General features: G+C 38.5%; 3 protein-coding genes and 1 long non-coding RNA gene across 7 annotated transcripts in view; 2 read left to right on the top strand and 2 right to left on the bottom strand.

Moving 5' to 3' along the window:
- Positions 1-18506, bottom strand: part of LOC146517339 (zinc finger protein GLIS2-like) — a 340746-nt gene that overhangs the window by 25483 nt on the left and 296757 nt on the right. The gene's annotated exons all lie outside the window — the stretch shown is intronic.
- Positions 7802-9413, top strand: LOC146517354 (uncharacterized). 2 transcript variants are annotated; one of them, XR_014874665.1, is made up of 3 exons: positions 7802-8595; positions 8920-8982; positions 9179-9413. It is a non-coding gene; the product is annotated as an uncharacterized LOC146517354 (long non-coding RNA). The 2 variants fall into 2 exon arrangements; XR_014874664.1 differs by having other exon boundaries at positions 8920-9214; positions 9310-9397.
- LOC146517353 (cyclin-dependent kinase 2 homolog) lies at positions 9567-14302 on the top strand. Its single transcript, XM_085163586.1, has 9 exons — positions 9567-9825; positions 9909-9944; positions 10054-10101; positions 10236-10279; positions 10395-10659; positions 10853-11045; positions 11162-11294; positions 11969-12076; positions 12631-14302. Exons 1-9 carry the CDS (start codon positions 9594-9596, stop codon positions 13066-13068), a joined length of 1497 nt encoding a protein of 498 aa, XP_085019712.1. The 5' UTR covers positions 9567-9593; the 3' UTR covers positions 13069-14302.
- On the bottom strand, positions 13162-17930 carry LOC146517352 (uncharacterized). Of its 3 annotated transcripts, XR_014874663.1 has the most exons (12): positions 17702-17930; positions 17350-17387; positions 16970-17054; positions 16780-16870; positions 16556-16644; positions 16342-16469; positions 16196-16247; positions 15026-15361; positions 14877-14942; positions 14643-14689; positions 14326-14474; positions 13162-13603 (listed from the first exon to the last, which is right to left on the bottom strand). XR_014874663.1 is itself a non-coding variant. In XM_085163587.1 (5 exons), the coding sequence occupies exons 3-5, from the start codon at positions 14684-14686 to the stop codon at positions 13281-13283; spliced, it is 516 nt and encodes a 171-aa protein (XP_085019713.1). In that variant the 5' UTR covers positions 14687-14689; positions 14877-14942; positions 15026-15228; the 3' UTR covers positions 13162-13280. The 3 variants fall into 3 exon arrangements, 2 of the variants coding, with proteins under 2 accessions (XP_085019713.1, XP_085019715.1); XM_085163587.1 differs by lacking the exons at positions 16196-16247; positions 16342-16469; positions 16556-16644; ... (2 more) ...; positions 17350-17387; positions 17702-17930 and having other exon boundaries at positions 15026-15228; XM_085163589.1 differs by lacking the exons at positions 14877-14942; positions 15026-15361; positions 16196-16247; ... (4 more) ...; positions 17350-17387; positions 17702-17930 and having other exon boundaries at positions 14643-14849.

The following is an 18506-nucleotide window of genomic DNA, read 5'->3' as shown; positions in this document are numbered from 1 at the left end:
GACTATTTTACACAACCAACTGGGGACACGAACAGAACACAGAGGAGAGACACAGGTAGGGATGATAGAAACACACAACTCAAACCCTAAGAACAAATACGAAATCAGAATAAACTAGAAAAATGATAATAATCAACTTAAAGCACTGGGTCACCGACCCAGGACCATGACATATTTGGGAAATAACAAAACATTTCTGAGTTTGAACAGGAGATAAAGAGGCAGTGTTGGCAAGAAATCGAGTGTTTTCAATAATAATTAAACCAATAGAATGAAATACAACAAAACCTAGAAGTTGATCACTAAATAAAAGAATAAGTCAATGACAGCGTCCTCTCCACTGGGCAGGAGCAAAAAGCCACAAACACACACAACTCACAAGCTTTAAAGCAGCGGTGTCAAACATAAGGCCCAGGGGCCAGCATAGACTTGCCAAAGACTCTAATCCGGACCACTGGACAGCTTTGAGCGCATGAATTCATGACTCTTAACTGTAGGTTTTACAGTTTGACTGATTAGTTTAGAAATTATTCAGATGTATCATCAAGCTTTGATAGTTAAATGCTCAGCCAGGTGCCAAATACACCCAGACAGATTAATTAGACAAACCAGAAGTTAGTGCTTCTTGATAGCAGCCTCAGAACTTTTATAACCTCTCAGTTTCACTGTGGCTCAGGCCTGTTAAGCACTTGTCTCTGTATGGCGCAGGATTTTTAATGACTTCTTCACAGTTATGTCGAGGATAATAATAAGAGCTGATGGAAATGAGGGCAGAGCCAGGCTACTTCATGTCTCAGCACAAGTGGGAATCTGTCTTTCTGCCATCACCTGCTAGCAAATTGGCAAGCAGGTAGTAACAACACTGTATAATTAACACATAAACACACTCAAGTATGCCTGTGTTTTGTTCACTGTGCCAAAAATAAATTTTGGCATTGGCTTAGGATTTTTTTTTTTGTCTTATTGATGTAGCAGTAGCTTCATGCTTTATTAAAAAAAATAGCTACAGTTTCACATGTCTTTCATCTCCATAAGAATGATGTTTTAATGGATGATAAAAACTCTGATAAAGTCTTAAACTAAAATAAGGTTAAATATTTGATGATAACTGTAAATTTGCTTTAGTTATTAAGAGTCCATATGTGCATAATGTGGTACAAAAAAGTCCGAATTAATAAAACAAATTGCTCACCCTTGCTGTCCATGCAGATTTATTTATTTTAATATACATGGGATTTGTTGGTATCATTGGGATAATTGTCCTGTTTCATGGTCGCAGGTCAAACGTTTAAAGAGATGGTCTCACATAAATATTTTGGTACACAAAGTTCATGGTTGACTCAATAACTAGAAGGTGCTGCAGTTCTGCAGTTACAGGGCAAACCCAAATCATGACCTTTCCTTCACTGTGCATGACACTCGGTATGAGGTGTATGTGCTGAGATCCTGTGTATGGTTTTGGCCATGGTGCTGTGTAATATAGGCAAGCATCTCGGCTTTGGTCTCACCTGTACAAAGGACTCGAGCTTTTGTTGTTTTTTCACATATAAGTTTGCAAACCTAAGCTATGCTGCCATGTTCTTTTTATACAGAAGAGGCTTACTCCTGAAATATTTGCAAACAAGTCATACTTGATCCATCTTTCTCTAATTTACTGTCATGAACTTTAACATTTAACATGCTAGCTGAGGCCTGTAGACTCTCGGGTGTGACTCTTGGGTCTTTGCAGTTCCTCTGAGTATTACGTGGTCTGAACCTAGGGTGAATTTCCTGGGACATTCACTCCTAGGAAGACTGTTGCATTATGTCAGCACACACCTTAACGCTCCAGTGAAGCAAACTGCCCAAACCTGCCGCTTCTACAGAGGTGCTCACACTTGCTGCTGATTAATTAATCAAGTACATTTTATCAGCAGCACCTTGCTACTACCCTCTGCCTATGGAGACAGTGAGGGTACTTAGTTTTATACTGGACTGCACAGATTCAGAACTTTCCTTTTCACATGGTTAAACCTGCTTAAACCTATCAAATGATTTATTGTAATTAGTAAACACAGGTGAACATCAGAAGAACATCTGAAGTTAAAACAGCATTAAATAGTATTATTTTACTATTGTTTTAACATTTGTCTCTTTCTTCATCTATGGTGTGATGAAGCCTCGTGAATGTGTTGAATCTTTCCGGTCAATGGTTTCGCCAAAAGAAAGATCACATGAAGCACCCTGACATCTGCTGGTCAATCGCTGTACACCAGGAGTGCTGTGATATTACAAGTGGGCTACAAGCCAGTGGATATGTATGGTCTATGTACCATATGATGTTCTGTAGAATATATATGTATCTACTGTAACTAACCATCCTCTCTAAGATTTGTTTGAGAAGATGTATGTTATTATTGGGTGATGTCATGTCAAAATGCTCCCTAACTGCTGATATTTTTTGATGGCACCATCATGTGCTTACAATCTCCTTGCAAGCTCATGATGATTCTCAGAATCAGCTCAGATCCAGTTCACACAAATAAATAATTCCCGTGTGTTTTTGAAAGCTTGAATCACATAACGAGGCAGTCACGTCATTTCAGAAAAGCCTATTTTGTCTTTGGTCATGTGATATTCTGAAGAACTATACGGACCTCAACATGGGCTTTATTTGGCCACGCCCTCTTTCCCTCGACGCAGGCCTCGGGGCTTAAGTGTAACTAACCGGTACAATGATAACAACAGGAGGAGAATGCAAACTTGATTTGTTTTTGCAGATAAAATCAAAAAGTCAGTCTATTGATCCGCTATTCTGTAGTCGATCAGGAGGTACTTTATAGGTACAGAAATGTCCAATAATATCCATAACAAAATTATCATACAGTCCGAAATTCTGCTCTCCAGTCAGCTATGAAGTGCTCATTAAGCAATGCATTGTAACCATTGCAGTATTTGTGTAGGGGCATGCATGTAGATCTACAAATAATACAATTACAATCATAATAATTAAAGATAGTCAGCCTACTTTTATTTAAATTTTATTGTCATGTTAGATGAGAAAATGCTGAAAATCTGAATAGATTGTGAACCCTGCAGTCCTGAAATGCAGAGTTATGGCAATGCAATTCTTTACATAATTTCAGCATGCAGGAAATTTTTGGATGGGCCAGTAATCAAATCATGATGATGCACTGCAGCCAAACTGCTTTCTGCACTAACACAATAACATTATAAAAGTCAGAGCAGTCAAAACAAGAAAGCTAATCTTCTCCACACCATGCACACAGTCAGAAGGCTACAGAAGGGTATCCTGTATGTGTCTTTTTTTAAGAACCTAAAGAAACCTGATGTGTCACTCTGACTCCTCAGCAGCTTGATAAAGAAGGTTATTTGACACCACAGGGAAGGAAATGTTACAGCTGCTTTGAGAAGATTATTTTTCATAATTTCGACCAACTTTTTATTCCTTAAATCATTTTTCCTTTATTTGTTTTCCAACAACACTCACACAGGAAAGCCCTTCTGTTCCCAGTCTGTTCCCACTATGTCTATTCTTGCTGCTTAATACAAAGCGTCTGTGTCCACGTCCTGATTCGGAGTTAATTCGATGTTTCCTCCTTCATCTGGAACCTAGTGTGGCCTTCGGAGCGATGCCATGATGTCACCTTAATTTGAGTGTGTGTATCACATGTGAGCACAAAAGCACACACACACACACCACAAAAAACACCAGCTCTGCTACTTCCCTCCAAAACCCCTTCTTTACACAGCGTAGCATTGTTTCCGAGCCAAAATTACCACATCAGCAGCACTCCAAATACACCCCACATCCTTCGCTCCCAACCTGGCGACAATGAGAGAGAAATCCTTCTTTTGGAAGAGGAGAGACGGGGATTTCTTCTCTCCCCAGTTCCCAGCATGGTAATAGCTGCTGTGAGAGCTTTACTAATTGGTTTCTTAATCTTTTGAAATGGGTGAAATAAAGTATCAGAGAGGGTGAGAGAGGCTGAAAATGAGAATGATAAAAAAAGAGAGAGGCTCATGTGCTTGTGTCTTTTTTTAATGTGTGTTGTTTACAGTTTGTCTTACTCTGGAACGGTGTATGTGAACACACAAAGTGCAAGTGTACAGTATGTGTGTGGTCTGTGTGTGTGCATGAATGCCGGCCTGACTGTGTACTTGTATGTTTGTGTGTGTAGGTGTGTGTGTGTGTGTGTGTGTGTGTAGGTGTGTGTGTGTGTGTGTGTGTGTGTGTGTGTGCACAGGGGGTGGGGGGGCAATACTTCCTGATGATTCATCAGTGGAAAACACAATTAACTCCCTCACTGCCTCCCAATTATTTCCGTAGAGGAGATTAAAGCCTCCCAACTGAGACGATGAACAATCGAGGACACACAATCATCTGAATCAAATGTTCCACTGGTCAGACCGTCCAGCGGAGTCTGTTTTCACATTGTAGACTCATAGCTTCCCCACCAGCTGTCAGCTGGGATAAGCATGTCAATCCAAATGAAGCGCTTCTCGTTTTCTTTTTCTTTCTTTTATTGGTCACTCTAAACCAGCTGTGCCAATTACAGTTATGTTGATCATCACCTTACATACATAAATCAATTGGCCGACATTATCACGGGAGGTGATAGAATTGGAGGAAGAGGAAAAGGGAAGAGGTGTGAACCCTCTGCAGCTGGCTGGATGTGGCAGATAGTCTGTATCAGGACACATTAGGGAAAAAAGTTCTAAATGGGTTGAATTATAACATATGTTAAATATAATCATTAGTTTTGTCCCTTATTTCTTTTTCAGATTGTTTGTCCTCTTTATCCTTAAAGGGTACACATGTCAGGATTGTTGTAATTGTTATTGTTCTGAGTGATTCGCCATCTTTATTGTTTGATTTAAAATCAACAGTAGCGATGTACAGAGGCAAGAATTTATATGTAATGCTAACAGAATAAATACTGTGTACAGTGTGTTCTGAAAAGATGACACATGCTCTATGTTATCACGTTATCACTAATATATGAGGTGTGATTAAAATCTGAGACTCAATCAAAGAGTCTTTTGATTGAACTTTACCTGATCTTTAACTGGACCAGTTCATGTCTAAGGTAATCTTCTTGTCTACGCCCATGCAATCTTTAGCATCTCAGTTATTTTTTGGTCTCTCAGTGAAAGTCCCACTCACTACTTTGCGCTTGTGCCTCTGCAGTATACAATAGATCTTATTTTCTTATTAATAGATCCTAATTTAAATTTTGTGGGGTGGCCAGTGGACCCTAGGCCCCCTATGTGTGGTTCCCCTGCCTTCACCTTGTCAAAGTCCCAACTTGATATTCATTTTTAGGTAGCAGAAGAACTCGCAGTGGCTGAGCAGATGAGCTGTGGCAGCAAAACAGTTCAAGAGGACGTCATGCCACCACAAAGTGGTACTGACAATCTGAGCTGATGTGGCCTTGGACAAATTGAAAAGTGTTGAAAACGGCAGGATCATCGATAGGAGCCCAGCTCTTCTTACAGTGAGGGCGACGATTCCTTACCAGTACTCGCCTTTGAAATTCATTTGGAAATCATAACTTCCACAGCCCCCCTCCTCCTACAGACTAAAGATCAGAGTCATCAGATAACAGTTACATTGTTATCATCGCACATCTCAAAAGCCAGCATCTGTGACGCTACAGAAGTGCACTGCACACGTGGCATGACCCTCTGAAAACAGTTTATGGATTTGATATGTTCACTTTGGACTATTTTTTTAAAAAATGTACGTGATTTTCAAATCACTGCATTATGTTTATATTCAAAATCTCTTATGGCTACAGTACTTATGAAATCCTGAGCTCATCTCAAGAAGTTTATCCTGTTAGGCATTTTTCCCTTTGTACCCTTTAAATTGTCATCATGATGCTTTCTGATAGTTTTGTAGCGTTTCATCTCACTATCTCTAAACATTTAGCCAGCACAAAAACTGATTTGACGCAACACATAAATATTGGTCACCATCGATCACATTTTGCATTAACCAGGTCAGTCAACAAGGTCGACATACTAATAGCAACAATTGGTCAATACATCAGTGAACCAGTATATTTTGCACAGGATCTTTTTTGGAACATTTTGCAGGAATGGCAATGTAATAATCGAAGAGAAATTGATAAAGTGATGCAAAGATAATTGTGAAATTATGTGAAATTAAAATTTGCCTTGAGTCTAATATCTACCACAGGAGGGTGGGGGTCAGAAGGCTCAGACAGAGCATCATAAAATCTTCGCTGATCCTCTGAGTCATGCAGAATTTGCATGCTCACACAATAATCACGGAAGAAACAGCTGAATTGTTTTTGTTCTGTTTTTTTTTCAGTTTTCTTTAAGCAAAACACAAAAAGTGTAGCAATAAGATCATAAATAGACTATTTTGATTGTACACATACACATGTAACTCAGAATTCAATGCATGCTAATCCTAGAGTGCAATATAATACTTGTGTGTGAAATCCCACCTGCACATACGAGGTATCCTTTGGTATCAGTGCCTCGCTGTACGAGCTCCTACAATATTTTCAGCAAACATGCATCCTGTTGGGACTGCATTTTTTGTTTTTTTCCCTTTTTCCCCTCACTGATTTTTCTTGTTTTGGAAGCCAAATTTGGTTTGGAGGAGAATGAGTTCCTTCACAACAGCTGCATGTTGGAAAATAATAAATTGGGATTACCAGACGCCCTCTCACTAATGTGAATGAGCAGCACCATAGCTTTGACAAAAACCTTACATACCAGTACATACATACAAACTTTACATACCATTTATGTAACCCACAGCACTGACTACACACTGAGAGACATAAATGGGGTTTATCACTACTACATGTCTTTCCATGTGTTTGCTGTTGATTGTGCTAAAAACTTCTGTGGTTGCAGTTCTTCTTTGGCTGGTTGTTTCTCCAACCAAACTCCCTGCATGCACCATTTTCATAAAAAGTGCCACTCGTGTTTAGACCATTAATTAGCTTTTGTGAGCTGGTTGTAGAGTGAATTACCATTTGGCAGTGAAGCCAAATGCAATTACGGTCATAAGCTCCAAACCTCAAGATGTGCCCCACCTTTGTGAGCAGTGCCAGATCTTTTGTTTCTTACTTTTCCTTACCTTTGTCTGAGTCGTGGAAAACATTTCCATTACTTCTATGTGTGAGTGCCTGAAGTTAAGAGAAAGGCACTTTTTGAACAAAGTAACAAAGTTAATCCTGTACATGCTGGGGATCATCGCTATAGCATCTCCTAGCTGTGTTTTTGCCTCGTTGCTTTGATTTCCTTATCTGAACGAGCAGCTTTTTTTGTCTTTATCATCTGAACATGCAGACAGAGAATAGAGATTGTAACAACAGTACAAGACTCGCTCAGAATCAGCGGTGTTTTGTCCGGGGGCTCTGATAAGAAAGTAGCAACATGTCTGTCCCGTAGTAGAAATGTTCCTCAGTTATATCAAAGGAAGACATATCCAGTTACATTGTCCAGTTACAAAACGTCCCATATATTTTAAGGAACAACAATGTTTGCAGCATTTTTCGTGGTGTGCACTCCGAGTGCTTTCAGCTTCAGTCAGTACGTCTGTTTCTGATGGGTGGGAGGTCCAGCATTACTGTATACCCCTTCCAGTTAAGCTGGCTTTCTGTCTTCATGACTCTGACTTCACACAGCACAAGGGCCCTGTGTTTTCAGTTTCCCAAATAGGCCTAAATAAAGAATTCTGTCAGAGCCTTGTGGCCTGAGATCAACAGGCGAGTGGAAAGGGTGGTGGTGGTAATGAGGTGACGTTACATGTAGGTGAATGCCCGCACTACGGTGTACATTTTAGGACATCGTCAGGTCTCAGGAAAAAAGTTGTCAAGTATCAGACTCACACGAAAAAATGTCAGGTCTCAGACTCACATGAAAAAATGTCAGGTCTCAGACTCACACGAAAAAATGTCAGGTATCAGTCTCACACGAAAAAAAATGTCAGGTCTCAGACTCACATGAAAAAACGTCAGGTCTCAGAGTCACACGAAAAAATGTCAGGTCTCAGACTCACATGAAAAAATGTCAGGTCTCAGACTCACATGAAAAAAATGTCAGGTATCAGACTCACATGAAAAAAATGTCAGGTCTCAGACTCACATGAAAAAATGTCAGGTATCAGAGTCACACGAAAAAATGTCAGGTCTCAGAACACGAGCGATCAGACAGAGAGAAAATCTTCCTGCAGGTGGCGCTGTTGTCACGTCCTACCCGAATTGCTTTCCAAATACGTCATCAACGTGTGACAGTGGGAGAGCGTAAGGTCATTGACCTCACCGGAGTTTTACCGCGGTTCAGGCTCCTAATGACACATGGTAAGTTTAACTTTTTCTCACTTTTGTTCATATTTTTGCCACAGCTGTGTTATATTAAGTTGCGGTTATGTTGTGAAAGTTACATCTCAAAGAAGGAAATCTATTCTTGTCTGGCCAATTGTTCTAGCTAGCGACAGTGGTGTGAAACGTGATTTAAATTTAAACTGTTCAGTAATTGTTTTGTATACGTTTCAGCAAATGGACAAGCTGAAAGCTTACGAGCAGCTGAAAAAAGACCTTGAAAATGGTAATCAAACGCTTTATTAAATGTTTTTGTAATGCTTGCAATTTCCTTTTTTTAACTGCCAAGAACCCTGACAATTTTGTGCTTTAATGGTTTAACATTGTTTGGTATTCCTATTTACTTCTCTTAATTAATATACATGTTAAAAGACGTATATAGTTATTACTTTATGATATTGTCGGAGTGCCCTATTTAAAAAACTGACAAAAGATGGATTTTTCACAAAATTAAAAGACTTTATTGCAATTTAAAAGTTAGATAGTCATGTAGGATCTGGCTCCTACAGTCTAGCTATAACTCCTTACCCTTTTAAAATTTTATTTGAAGGTGAGATTACCCAAAAAGGCTTTGATAACAACGTAAAAAGGCTCCTGACAGCAGAAAAATCAGGTAGGTGTTGATACTTTTGAACAACATGTAAAATAATCTCCTTTATTTAATATGATATGCTTAGCAGGTTATGATTGACTAACCACTTTATTTATAGATGCAATACATTTTGAAAGCAGATGAGTGTGCAGTAGTCTGTGATTGTAGTAGAATTCTGTAAACCACGTTTCACATCACTGCCCTATTTATATTGCAGATGACACTCCTTCAACAAGTGGCAATGAATTTCTCAGTAAGACAACCCCAATTATTTTTGCTTTTAGATCAGTTGTAATATATAACTTTCTGTGGATCAGTATGATTAACTTTCAACTTCATCCATTACAGGTGCAGCAGAGGCCTTTGGTAAAGCCAAGAAACTACTACAGCCTCAAGTAAAGAAAAGGCAGTTTCCATTGAATGATAAACGTTTGGAACATGGCAAATCATTATTGAAGGTTAGTTAAAAAGTGAAGCTATGTGTATGACTATCAGCAATATATTAAAAAATAACTTTCTAAAAAGGCATATTTTTTCATAAACTTTGCTTTTTTTCCCTTGATGCTAGGTCAGAATGGCTCCCATGGAAGCCAAGAACTCTTAGAAAGTGTGGACGGTACCAGGAGTTAATAATGGACGAAGTTCCACCTCGAATCATCCTGCAAGGCCATGAAACCTATGATGATTTAATTACCATTGGCAAAGAACGCTTCTGGCCAGAGCGTACTGAGGGGAGTGAGTTCACTCTTTGCCATTCTGACGGGACCAGGTGGAGTAAGGAGGATTTCCACAAAGAATACAGAACTGTTTCTGATATTACACATCTGTGGAAAAGAAGCCTATACATCGGGCGAAGACAACTGGGTAATAAAGTGATCAATATTGCTACTAACTACTGTCTAGCACTCGAATTTGTATGGTATAAAATAATTTTACTTTTTGTACAGAGATCGTGTGTTTGGATGATCAAAGTTCCATCTCAGGTGTGTGCCTGCCCAAACCAAATTGAATATTTTTGATGTTATGATTGAACATGGTACACTGACTATGTTGGGCATTCAGATATATTGCAATCAATGTGTTATTTTACAGATGAAGACCCTGTAACTAAAGTGGGTGGTGATGAAAGTTGCAGTTTAGGTGAATGCCTGGACATCTAACTAAATCATTAAAATTGACTTCTTATTTTGTTTGCATTACATTTCCAACCTTTACACACTTGTTTACTATGCTTGGTCATTGCACAGTTACAGTATGTAATATGCATTCTGCAGATGAACTTCCTGAAACCCTCATAGGACAAAATGTTGCAGAACAGGTAAAACCATATCTTCTTTTTGAACAGACCAATTAATTTCTTATCATTGTCATAAATGTGGATGTTTTCACAGTGCACCCTGCAAAAAGTATATCTTGGCTGAATGTGTTCATAGGATTTCCATCCAGAAACATCCAGCTCAGCTGAATTTGAAACAGGGAGAGTCAGAAAGAAAAGCCAGTCCAAGCAAAGGAAGGAGGAAAATGTAGGGTCATCTCTAGGTCCAGGTGGAGCAGTGAGCCAAGACATGTTACCACATGCAGTTATTGAGGCAAAAGAAGCTATGGAAAGAGCTGAAGAGCTATCTGAAGGTGCTGGAAATAGTGGGCTTTTGATAGATTTTGCAGAGTCTTTCAACACAACTCCAAAATCGCCATCATGTAAGCATTCTTTCCCATTTAGGGCTAACATCACATCATCAGACAAAATTGTAAATAAAGGTTTTCATTCTTCACTATTTGGTACTCAAGTTCCTGGAGTAAACCTAGATATTACTGATCCAGCAGTTAATCGAAGAATGATTAGCAGTAGCTGTATGTTAATGTATGTTACTTTGTGTTTTTTATCCCCAAGTGTATCTTCCACGTGTTCCATATGTGGAAGAGGATTTAATTACATACAGTGAGGACAATCTACTGGGAGAAGGAACATTTGGCAAGGTATATAGAGGTTCTTTTCATGGTACTCCAGCAGCTGTTAAAAGGATCATGTGTGGCCAACAAGGGATGGAGGACAGCGACATTCATCATGAGATAAATGTTTCACTGTAAGAACTTTGACACACTTTTGTTTGTTTCATTGTCAAAATCGATTGTTCCTCAAGTTGTAACATAATATGCCTCTATTTTGTTTTTTTATTCGGACATGTTTCTGTTTTATTAGGAGACTGTCTCACCCCAACATCGTCAGACTCATGGCAGTTGCCCGCACTGAGTCCTGCTTTTTGTTGGCAGCTGAATACATTCATGGCGCAACCCTGCAGCAAGTGCTTCACACAGACAGCTGCTTGGTGAAGGTATCGATACTCATAATTTTATGTTTAATACATTTAGGTAGATGTGAATAATCTTAATACCCTCATATTAAAAATGAACTTTTTATTGCTGGCATTTGTTTAAATATGTACTTGAAACCATCTTTGTGTACAACATATAAAAAGACTGATTACTTTTTTCTCTCTCATGTTTTCAACCATTTGGAATTACCAAAATGATCTTTAATTGCCAAATGCCAGAAAAGTATGAACTTAGTAAAAGAATAATCTTAACTTTTTAATAATAAGCTTCCTTACTGTTTTGGTAGAATTGCTTTTTTTACTTGGATGAGTTCAGACATTTTAGGTTTTTTTTCTACAATATTCTTACAATATTTTTCAGGAATTTTGGTCCAGTCCTCTAGACAGGACTGGTGTAACTGAGTCAGATTTGTTGGCCACCTTGCTCACACACACCATTCACCTCTGCTTACAGTTTTGCAAGAGGACTGCAATCAGGGCTTTTTGATGGTCACTTCCAAACATTGACTTTGTTGGTCTTAGGTCCCATTGTAATTTATTATAATTGCAATTGCAATTGCAATTGCATTTGAATACTAATCCTATTTGAAGTAATACATTTCCAGTGGTAGACATGTTAGATTATCACACCTGGCTACCCATTGTTTTATTAATATTATATATTGTCTTGATAGCTTGAAGGGGATGATGCTGGTTTCATATCACTGGACTTATCCATGGCAGTAGAGTACATCCATGCACAGAGAATCATTCACCAGGATATAAAGCCAGCAAATGTCATGGTAAGCCATACTGTATTTTTCTTTTTCTTTACTTTGTTTTTGAAGATCAAAATAAAAATACTATATTATTTCTTTTACTTTATTCTCTTCAGTCTATTAAACACTACATTTGAACAATGAGAAACTGTTCTGGCATATTCATATAAAGGATAAAGGATTTTTTTTTTAAAGTAAGAAGCCTTACATTTTTTCTTTAATATGTTGGTTGTTGCACACCTACAAAATTCCCAAACATGTTGTAATAAGTTTAGGCTTTACAAACTGAAAGTTTCTATTATTTTATTAGTCTGTACCACTTTCTTAATTGGAATGGGGATAAAAAATGCACAGGACTATAAAACCGTGTTTGATCATTAACCAATTTGTTAATTTTAATGTTGTGTATAATAAACAATCTCAGAATAAATCTGCAGTGATTGGGTGATCTGGGTGCTAAAAGCTTTGAGGGTTTTTTTTTTTCTTCAATTATGAGCTGTGGTCTTTGGAATGACAGTTTTGATAACATTAGTGAGATTTTAGACAACCTGGTAAATTCTCAAATGTATACCTTATAGGTTCACCACCCCTCTAAGAAGGCAGTCCTGACAGACTGGGGCATGGCAAACATAAGAGACACTGTGATGCTTCGTCAAGGGAGTAAGTTCACTGCCCAAGCTATTGGTCCAGCTGGCGGCACATATCTTTACATGGCCCCGGAATGCATACTGATGTTTGAAGAGGCCTCGTTCCAGACAGACATGTGGTCCCTCAGAGCCACATATCTGGAGATCCTGACGGGGTCCGCTCCGTGGATTATTAAAAAACAAAGAGAACTGGCTGCACTAATGGCCACCAAAACCCCACCACATGCCCTATCACATCTCAGTGACAAAAACAGTTTTCTTGGTGGTTTGGTGAGCTATGACCCAGACTCAAGGCCTTCCGCATCTGATGTTGTTAAGTTTCTCAAGTCAGGCCTTGATCTTACGAGCCGATATGGCTACAAGTGGTAATGTTGCTACAGTCTGCAGTTCAAAAGTCTTTCAATGTTAATTATGTTCTACATTATTGTTAACAAAAGTTGTGGTAAATGAAACACTGAATCATTATGAAAGATGGCACCTTGCCAATTTTATTGTACATTTTGTTGGTCAGACAGTTTTCAAATTACCTGTTGATTTTAAACAAGGATAAATAAAATGTTAACAAACAATGTTGTATGATTTTATTGGTCATTGGAAATGTTTACTGGTACACCTTCCATCCTCTCTCTCTTCAGAAAGATGTATATGTCATTTGCCTCTGCAAACGTAGAAGGTGTAGGAACTGAATTTCTGTTCATTGCAGTTGTGAGCTCTTGGACTAGCATGAGGTATGCAGCAAGGCAACCATCAGGTGTGCAGGGAAACTGGCTGTTTTGTAAAATGTTCTGGCACATGTCTCTGAATTCCTGGTTTGCTACCAGTGAAGGCTCTTCCCTCTCACAGATTAATTGCTTGGCGTAGTCTAAAAGGTCTGGGTCAACTATGTGCAGCACATTGCCATATCCTGCGAATGAAAGACAATATTGAAAAGATGTTCACTTTGAATGTTAAAAATAAATGAATAATCACAAAGCTGTTCTAGAACCTGTATAATAAGCAGTCAGTGTTTACAGATGTTATTGCAGAAACTTAAAGATGGAAATATCACTCAAACATTTAGATTAATTTTTAGTTAAAGGTGCCAATATGAAGCCATTTTTGTATTGACAGTAGAAATTCAGAAATCTCTTATTGTACTACAAGTAGGCTTCTTAGGAAGACAGAAAAGAAAGCACATTATAACAGTTTTATGCTCATTACACTGGCTTCCAGTATATTTTAGAAAATTCATTTTAAAATTTTAGTAATGACTTTCAAAGCTCCAAATTGTGAAGCTCCTGCCTTAATTTCTGATCTTATAGAACCCCACGCTCCCTCTCCCAGCCTGTGATCATCTAATCAATGGCTGTTAGTAGTTCCACCAGAAGACCAGAGGCAATAGATCTTGCAGAGCGGTGGCTCCCAGGTCATGGAATGCTCTGCCTCCATCATTACGTTTCCTTGATTGTATTTATTCTGTATGTTCGATTGTGCTGTTTTATGTTTATCTGTTTTATATTATTGTGAAGGCACTTTGTGGTTTTTATCCTGTGAAGAGTGCTATATCAAAGTAAAAGTAAACTAATGAAAGTTTAAAAAAAAAAAAAAAAAAAAAAAAAAAGACCCACAGGCTTTCAAATGACATACCAGGAGGTGGTGAGGTAAACAGAAGGTCGGGTTTCCCAAATGGACCTGGTGCATTGCGTTGCTTGCGGATGTCATGGGTGTTCCAAACTGTTTGCTCCGTTTTTAAGTCTCTTTGAAGCAGTGGCAAGTGTGAGTACTGCAAGCAGTTGCTATGAAAAAGGAGAATTAAAAAATGATTATATATGTTCATCTGCTTCTTTGAGGTAGAATAAGTAAAAGCTAAACTTTAATCAGTACTCAAAAAACAAAGGCATTTCTAGACCACATACTTTCATACTGCTGCTTGATCATTTTTCATGTCTAAAAAATTGACTTACATGTGCACAGGATTGTCCAGTTCAAGGATCCCAGACTCCATCATGGCCTAAGCATGTGGTTTTGAAAAAGACATAAGTTGTGAAGGTGAGCATTTCATCAGTGAAAAGGTACAGATGTACATAAACACAGATTCTGGCCTTGTGTTTTCAGATAAACTAATCCATCGTATGTTTAGCGAAATTTTGATGGCTAGTCTTTGTTAATAGGTTTTACAGGTGAAAGATTTGCTTTACCTCAAATGTTGTCAGTCATTTCTTAATCCATGTCCGCTTTAAAATACTGTTGAAACATTCAGCTCTCTAAACAACAGAAACATGACATTATCAGTTTTGTTGTCAGGTTGTTACTTTAGAAATAGTCATTTACCAGCTTAAAGACATACCTGGTTGTGCACTGATGTCCCCATTCTGAAGCACCTCCATGCCTGATTCCCAAGATCTCGCATGTGAAATGCCATCTGCATTTGACCCACAACAAGGTTCTCCTTTCCTCTGTCCCCCCGAATCATTTGAGGACAGCCTAAAGACACAAACTGAAGATAATTAGTGAATGATGAAAAAATAAATTTATTACCAAAATGCAATCTTTTTTAACCTCCCTTTTTTTAGTATATTGCATACTACCCTGTTCTTGAACAGCCTCAAAGAAGTATCTGGCCACAAAGTTTTGTTTGCGGTTGGATGTGCCCACCTTTAGCCATAGAACCTTCCTGGAAAATCTGAAAAGAAAGAAACAGAAAAGTGGCCACTCGTACATATGATTTAATCATGTTTTGGCACTATGTTTGGTTTTTGTTACATTCCCCAAGAGTATGCTGGTTTTCCATTGTATTCTGTCTAGGCGTTGTTTCTGGTTCCTCCGGCCATTTTGACTGCCATAGTTGTGTAGGCTTACATGCCTTTGGAATTGAATGTGACTCTTGACTGTGTTCAGACTGACGCGAGAGCTGCCTTTTGTTTTGTAATCCCTTGTATTCTCCTGTTTATATGTTGGTTAGGTAGGTTATCGTAAACTGTGCATTTTATTTTCTTTGGAGTTAAATTCTGTTTACTTTATATCAGGGATGTTTTGTTTGTTGTGTTGGTCTTGGCCCTCCCTGAAATTAACTGCCAGTCTGAAATGTAACTTTAAGACTAGCAGGAAATAAACCTTTTAAAAACTGCCATCTTGAATCCTCCTTCACTATTCATACTTTATCTTGGTCCCTTAGACCAGGCTTGGCCAACTCCAGACCTCGAGGGCCAGTGTCCTGCATGTTTTAGATATCACCCTGGGTAAACACACTTGAATACAATGATTACTTCATTACCAGGCCTCTGGAGAACTACAAAACATGTTGTGAGGGTAATTTAGCCATTTGAATCAGCTGTGGATCAAGGACACATCTAAAACCTGCAGGACACCGGCCCTCGTGGCCTGGAGTTGCCCATCCCTGCCCTAGACTACTCAGGAGAGATAACACCTCAGTTTACCTCACATCCTTATCTTGAAGCAACTTTGTACTATCACTGAATATAATAAATTAAGTAGCGAATGCCACATTCAGACCTACCCATCAATCCCCAAATGTATCCACATTCCAAAGAACTTCAGTTTATCATTGCCTATATGAAACAACAAATAAAAATTACAATTTGTTTCGACAGAAGTACCATCAAAACATGACAGGAAGGTTAATTGAAAAGATAAAATAAATACCATCAATGTGCCAGGTGTCATTTGGACCACGGCTGATGTAATTCCGACGGGGAATTTTCTTCTTTCCAGGAGATCTCCTCTGAAGACCACTTGCATCCATATCCCTCATTATATTAGCAACATCGTCTCTACAGTAACAATAGATTTTACTCTGAGCTCAACAGTAAAACAAGAGAATACTTAATTATATTAAATACACACTATGGAAACCAACCTGTAACAAGGCCGCACTCCTCTGACATCCCTTACCCGCTTTACCATTGCCCTGATTCCTTGTTCAGGAGACCACTGTTTCATCTCACTCTAAAAAACAAACAAACAATTAATTGAATGTTTTTTTAAATAACTACAGAAAATAACATTTATTGTTTCTACAATAGCTGGTAACACAGACTTCAGGAAAATATGTATTTTTTGCACTGATGTTTTAACGCTTACCTCCACTGCTTTGTGGATTTCAGTAAAAGGTCGTTGGGGGCATCTTCGCTTCAACCCTAGAAGTTTTAAAACTCGTCTCAGATGCCTCTCACTGTTAAAAGACAACACTGACTTACATTATATTAAAGGAAAACTGCATGGTTTGTAATTTTAGTGAGTTGTCATGGAAACTGTTGAAATGCAGACTTACCTTATTTTATGCCCATATGAATTGAGTACACAGCTGATTTCCCTTTGTTTTAAGCCTTTGTTGAACAATGTTATTATCATCGTATCTTGAAAGGTTAAGTGTAACAACAACAGTCTAATTAATCACCCACCTCTTACACTGAACATAAGTAATTAACCAGTAAATTACTAAATCTTTTTAGGTGGCAATTGTACTAAAAGCACAGTCTATTCAGTGCCCACAAATAAAATATGTGTAGCAAAAAATACACTTCTTTGATATGAAAGAGGTGAACAGTAGTTAATAAGTTGTACTTTCGTCATTTATTTTTAATGCTCTTTTTTTTTTTTTTAAAAAAAGTATTTTTGGTACAGTCATAAGAACCAGACAGAGTCGGATACTCCTTTCATCATCACCGGATGACATATTGCAGCAAAGTCTAAAAACAAGCACAGAAAAAACACATATCGGGATCACAAAATATCTCAACAGTAGCAATATAGAAAACAGCGAGAGAAAGGATGCAGGCTGCTCGTAAGCTTTCAGCTTGTCCATTTGCTGAAACGTATACAAAACAATTACTGAACAGTTTAAATTTAAATCACGTTTCACACCACTGTCGCTAGCTAGAACAATTGGCCAGACAAGAATAGATTTCCTTCTTTGAGATGTAACTTTCACAACATAACCGCAACTTAATATAACACAGCTGTGGCAAAAATATGAACAAAAGTGAGAAAAAGTTAAACTTACCATGTGTCATTAGGAGCCTGAACCGCGGTAAAACTCCGGTGAGGTCAATGACCTTACGCTCTCCCACTGTCACACGTTGATGACGTATTTGGAAAGCAATTCGGGTAGGACGTGACAACAGCGCCACCTGCAGGAAGATTTTCTCTCTGTCTGATCGCTCGTGTTCTGAGACCTGACATTTTTTCGTGTGACTCTGATACCTGACATTTTTTCGTGTGAGACTGATACCTGACATTTTTTCGTGTGACTCTGAGACCTGACATTTTTTCGTGTGACTCTGAGACCTGACGTTTTTTCATGTGAGACTGATACCTGACATTTTTTCGTGTGAGACTGATACCTGACATTTTTTCGTGTGACTCTGATACCTGACATTTTTTCGTGTGACTCTGAGACCTGACATTTTTTTCGTGTGACTCTGAGACCTGACGTTTTTTCATGTGAGTCTGAGACCTGACATTTTTTTCGTGTGACTCTGAGACCTGACGTTTTTTCGTGTGACTCTGAGACCTGACGTTTTTTCATGTGAGTCTGAGACCTGACATTTTTTTCCATGTGAGTCTGAGACCTGACATTTTTTCGTGTGACTCTGAGACCTGACGTTTTTTCATGTGAGTCTGAGACCTGACATTTTTTCGTGTGACTCTGATACCTGACATTTTTTCGTGTGACTCTGAGACCTGACGTTTTTTCATATGAGTCTGAGACCTGACATTTTTTTCCATGTGAGTCTGAGACCTGACATTTTTTCGTGTGACTCTGAGACCTGACGTTTTTTCATGTGAGTCTGAGACCTGACATTTTT

Source organism: Neolamprologus multifasciatus, chromosome 6 (assembly GCF_963576455.1).
Source record: "Neolamprologus multifasciatus chromosome 6, fNeoMul1.2, whole genome shotgun sequence".
NCBI lineage: Eukaryota > Metazoa > Chordata > Actinopteri > Cichliformes > Cichlidae > Neolamprologus > Neolamprologus multifasciatus.
This window is presented reverse-complemented; position numbering and strand designations above follow the sequence as displayed.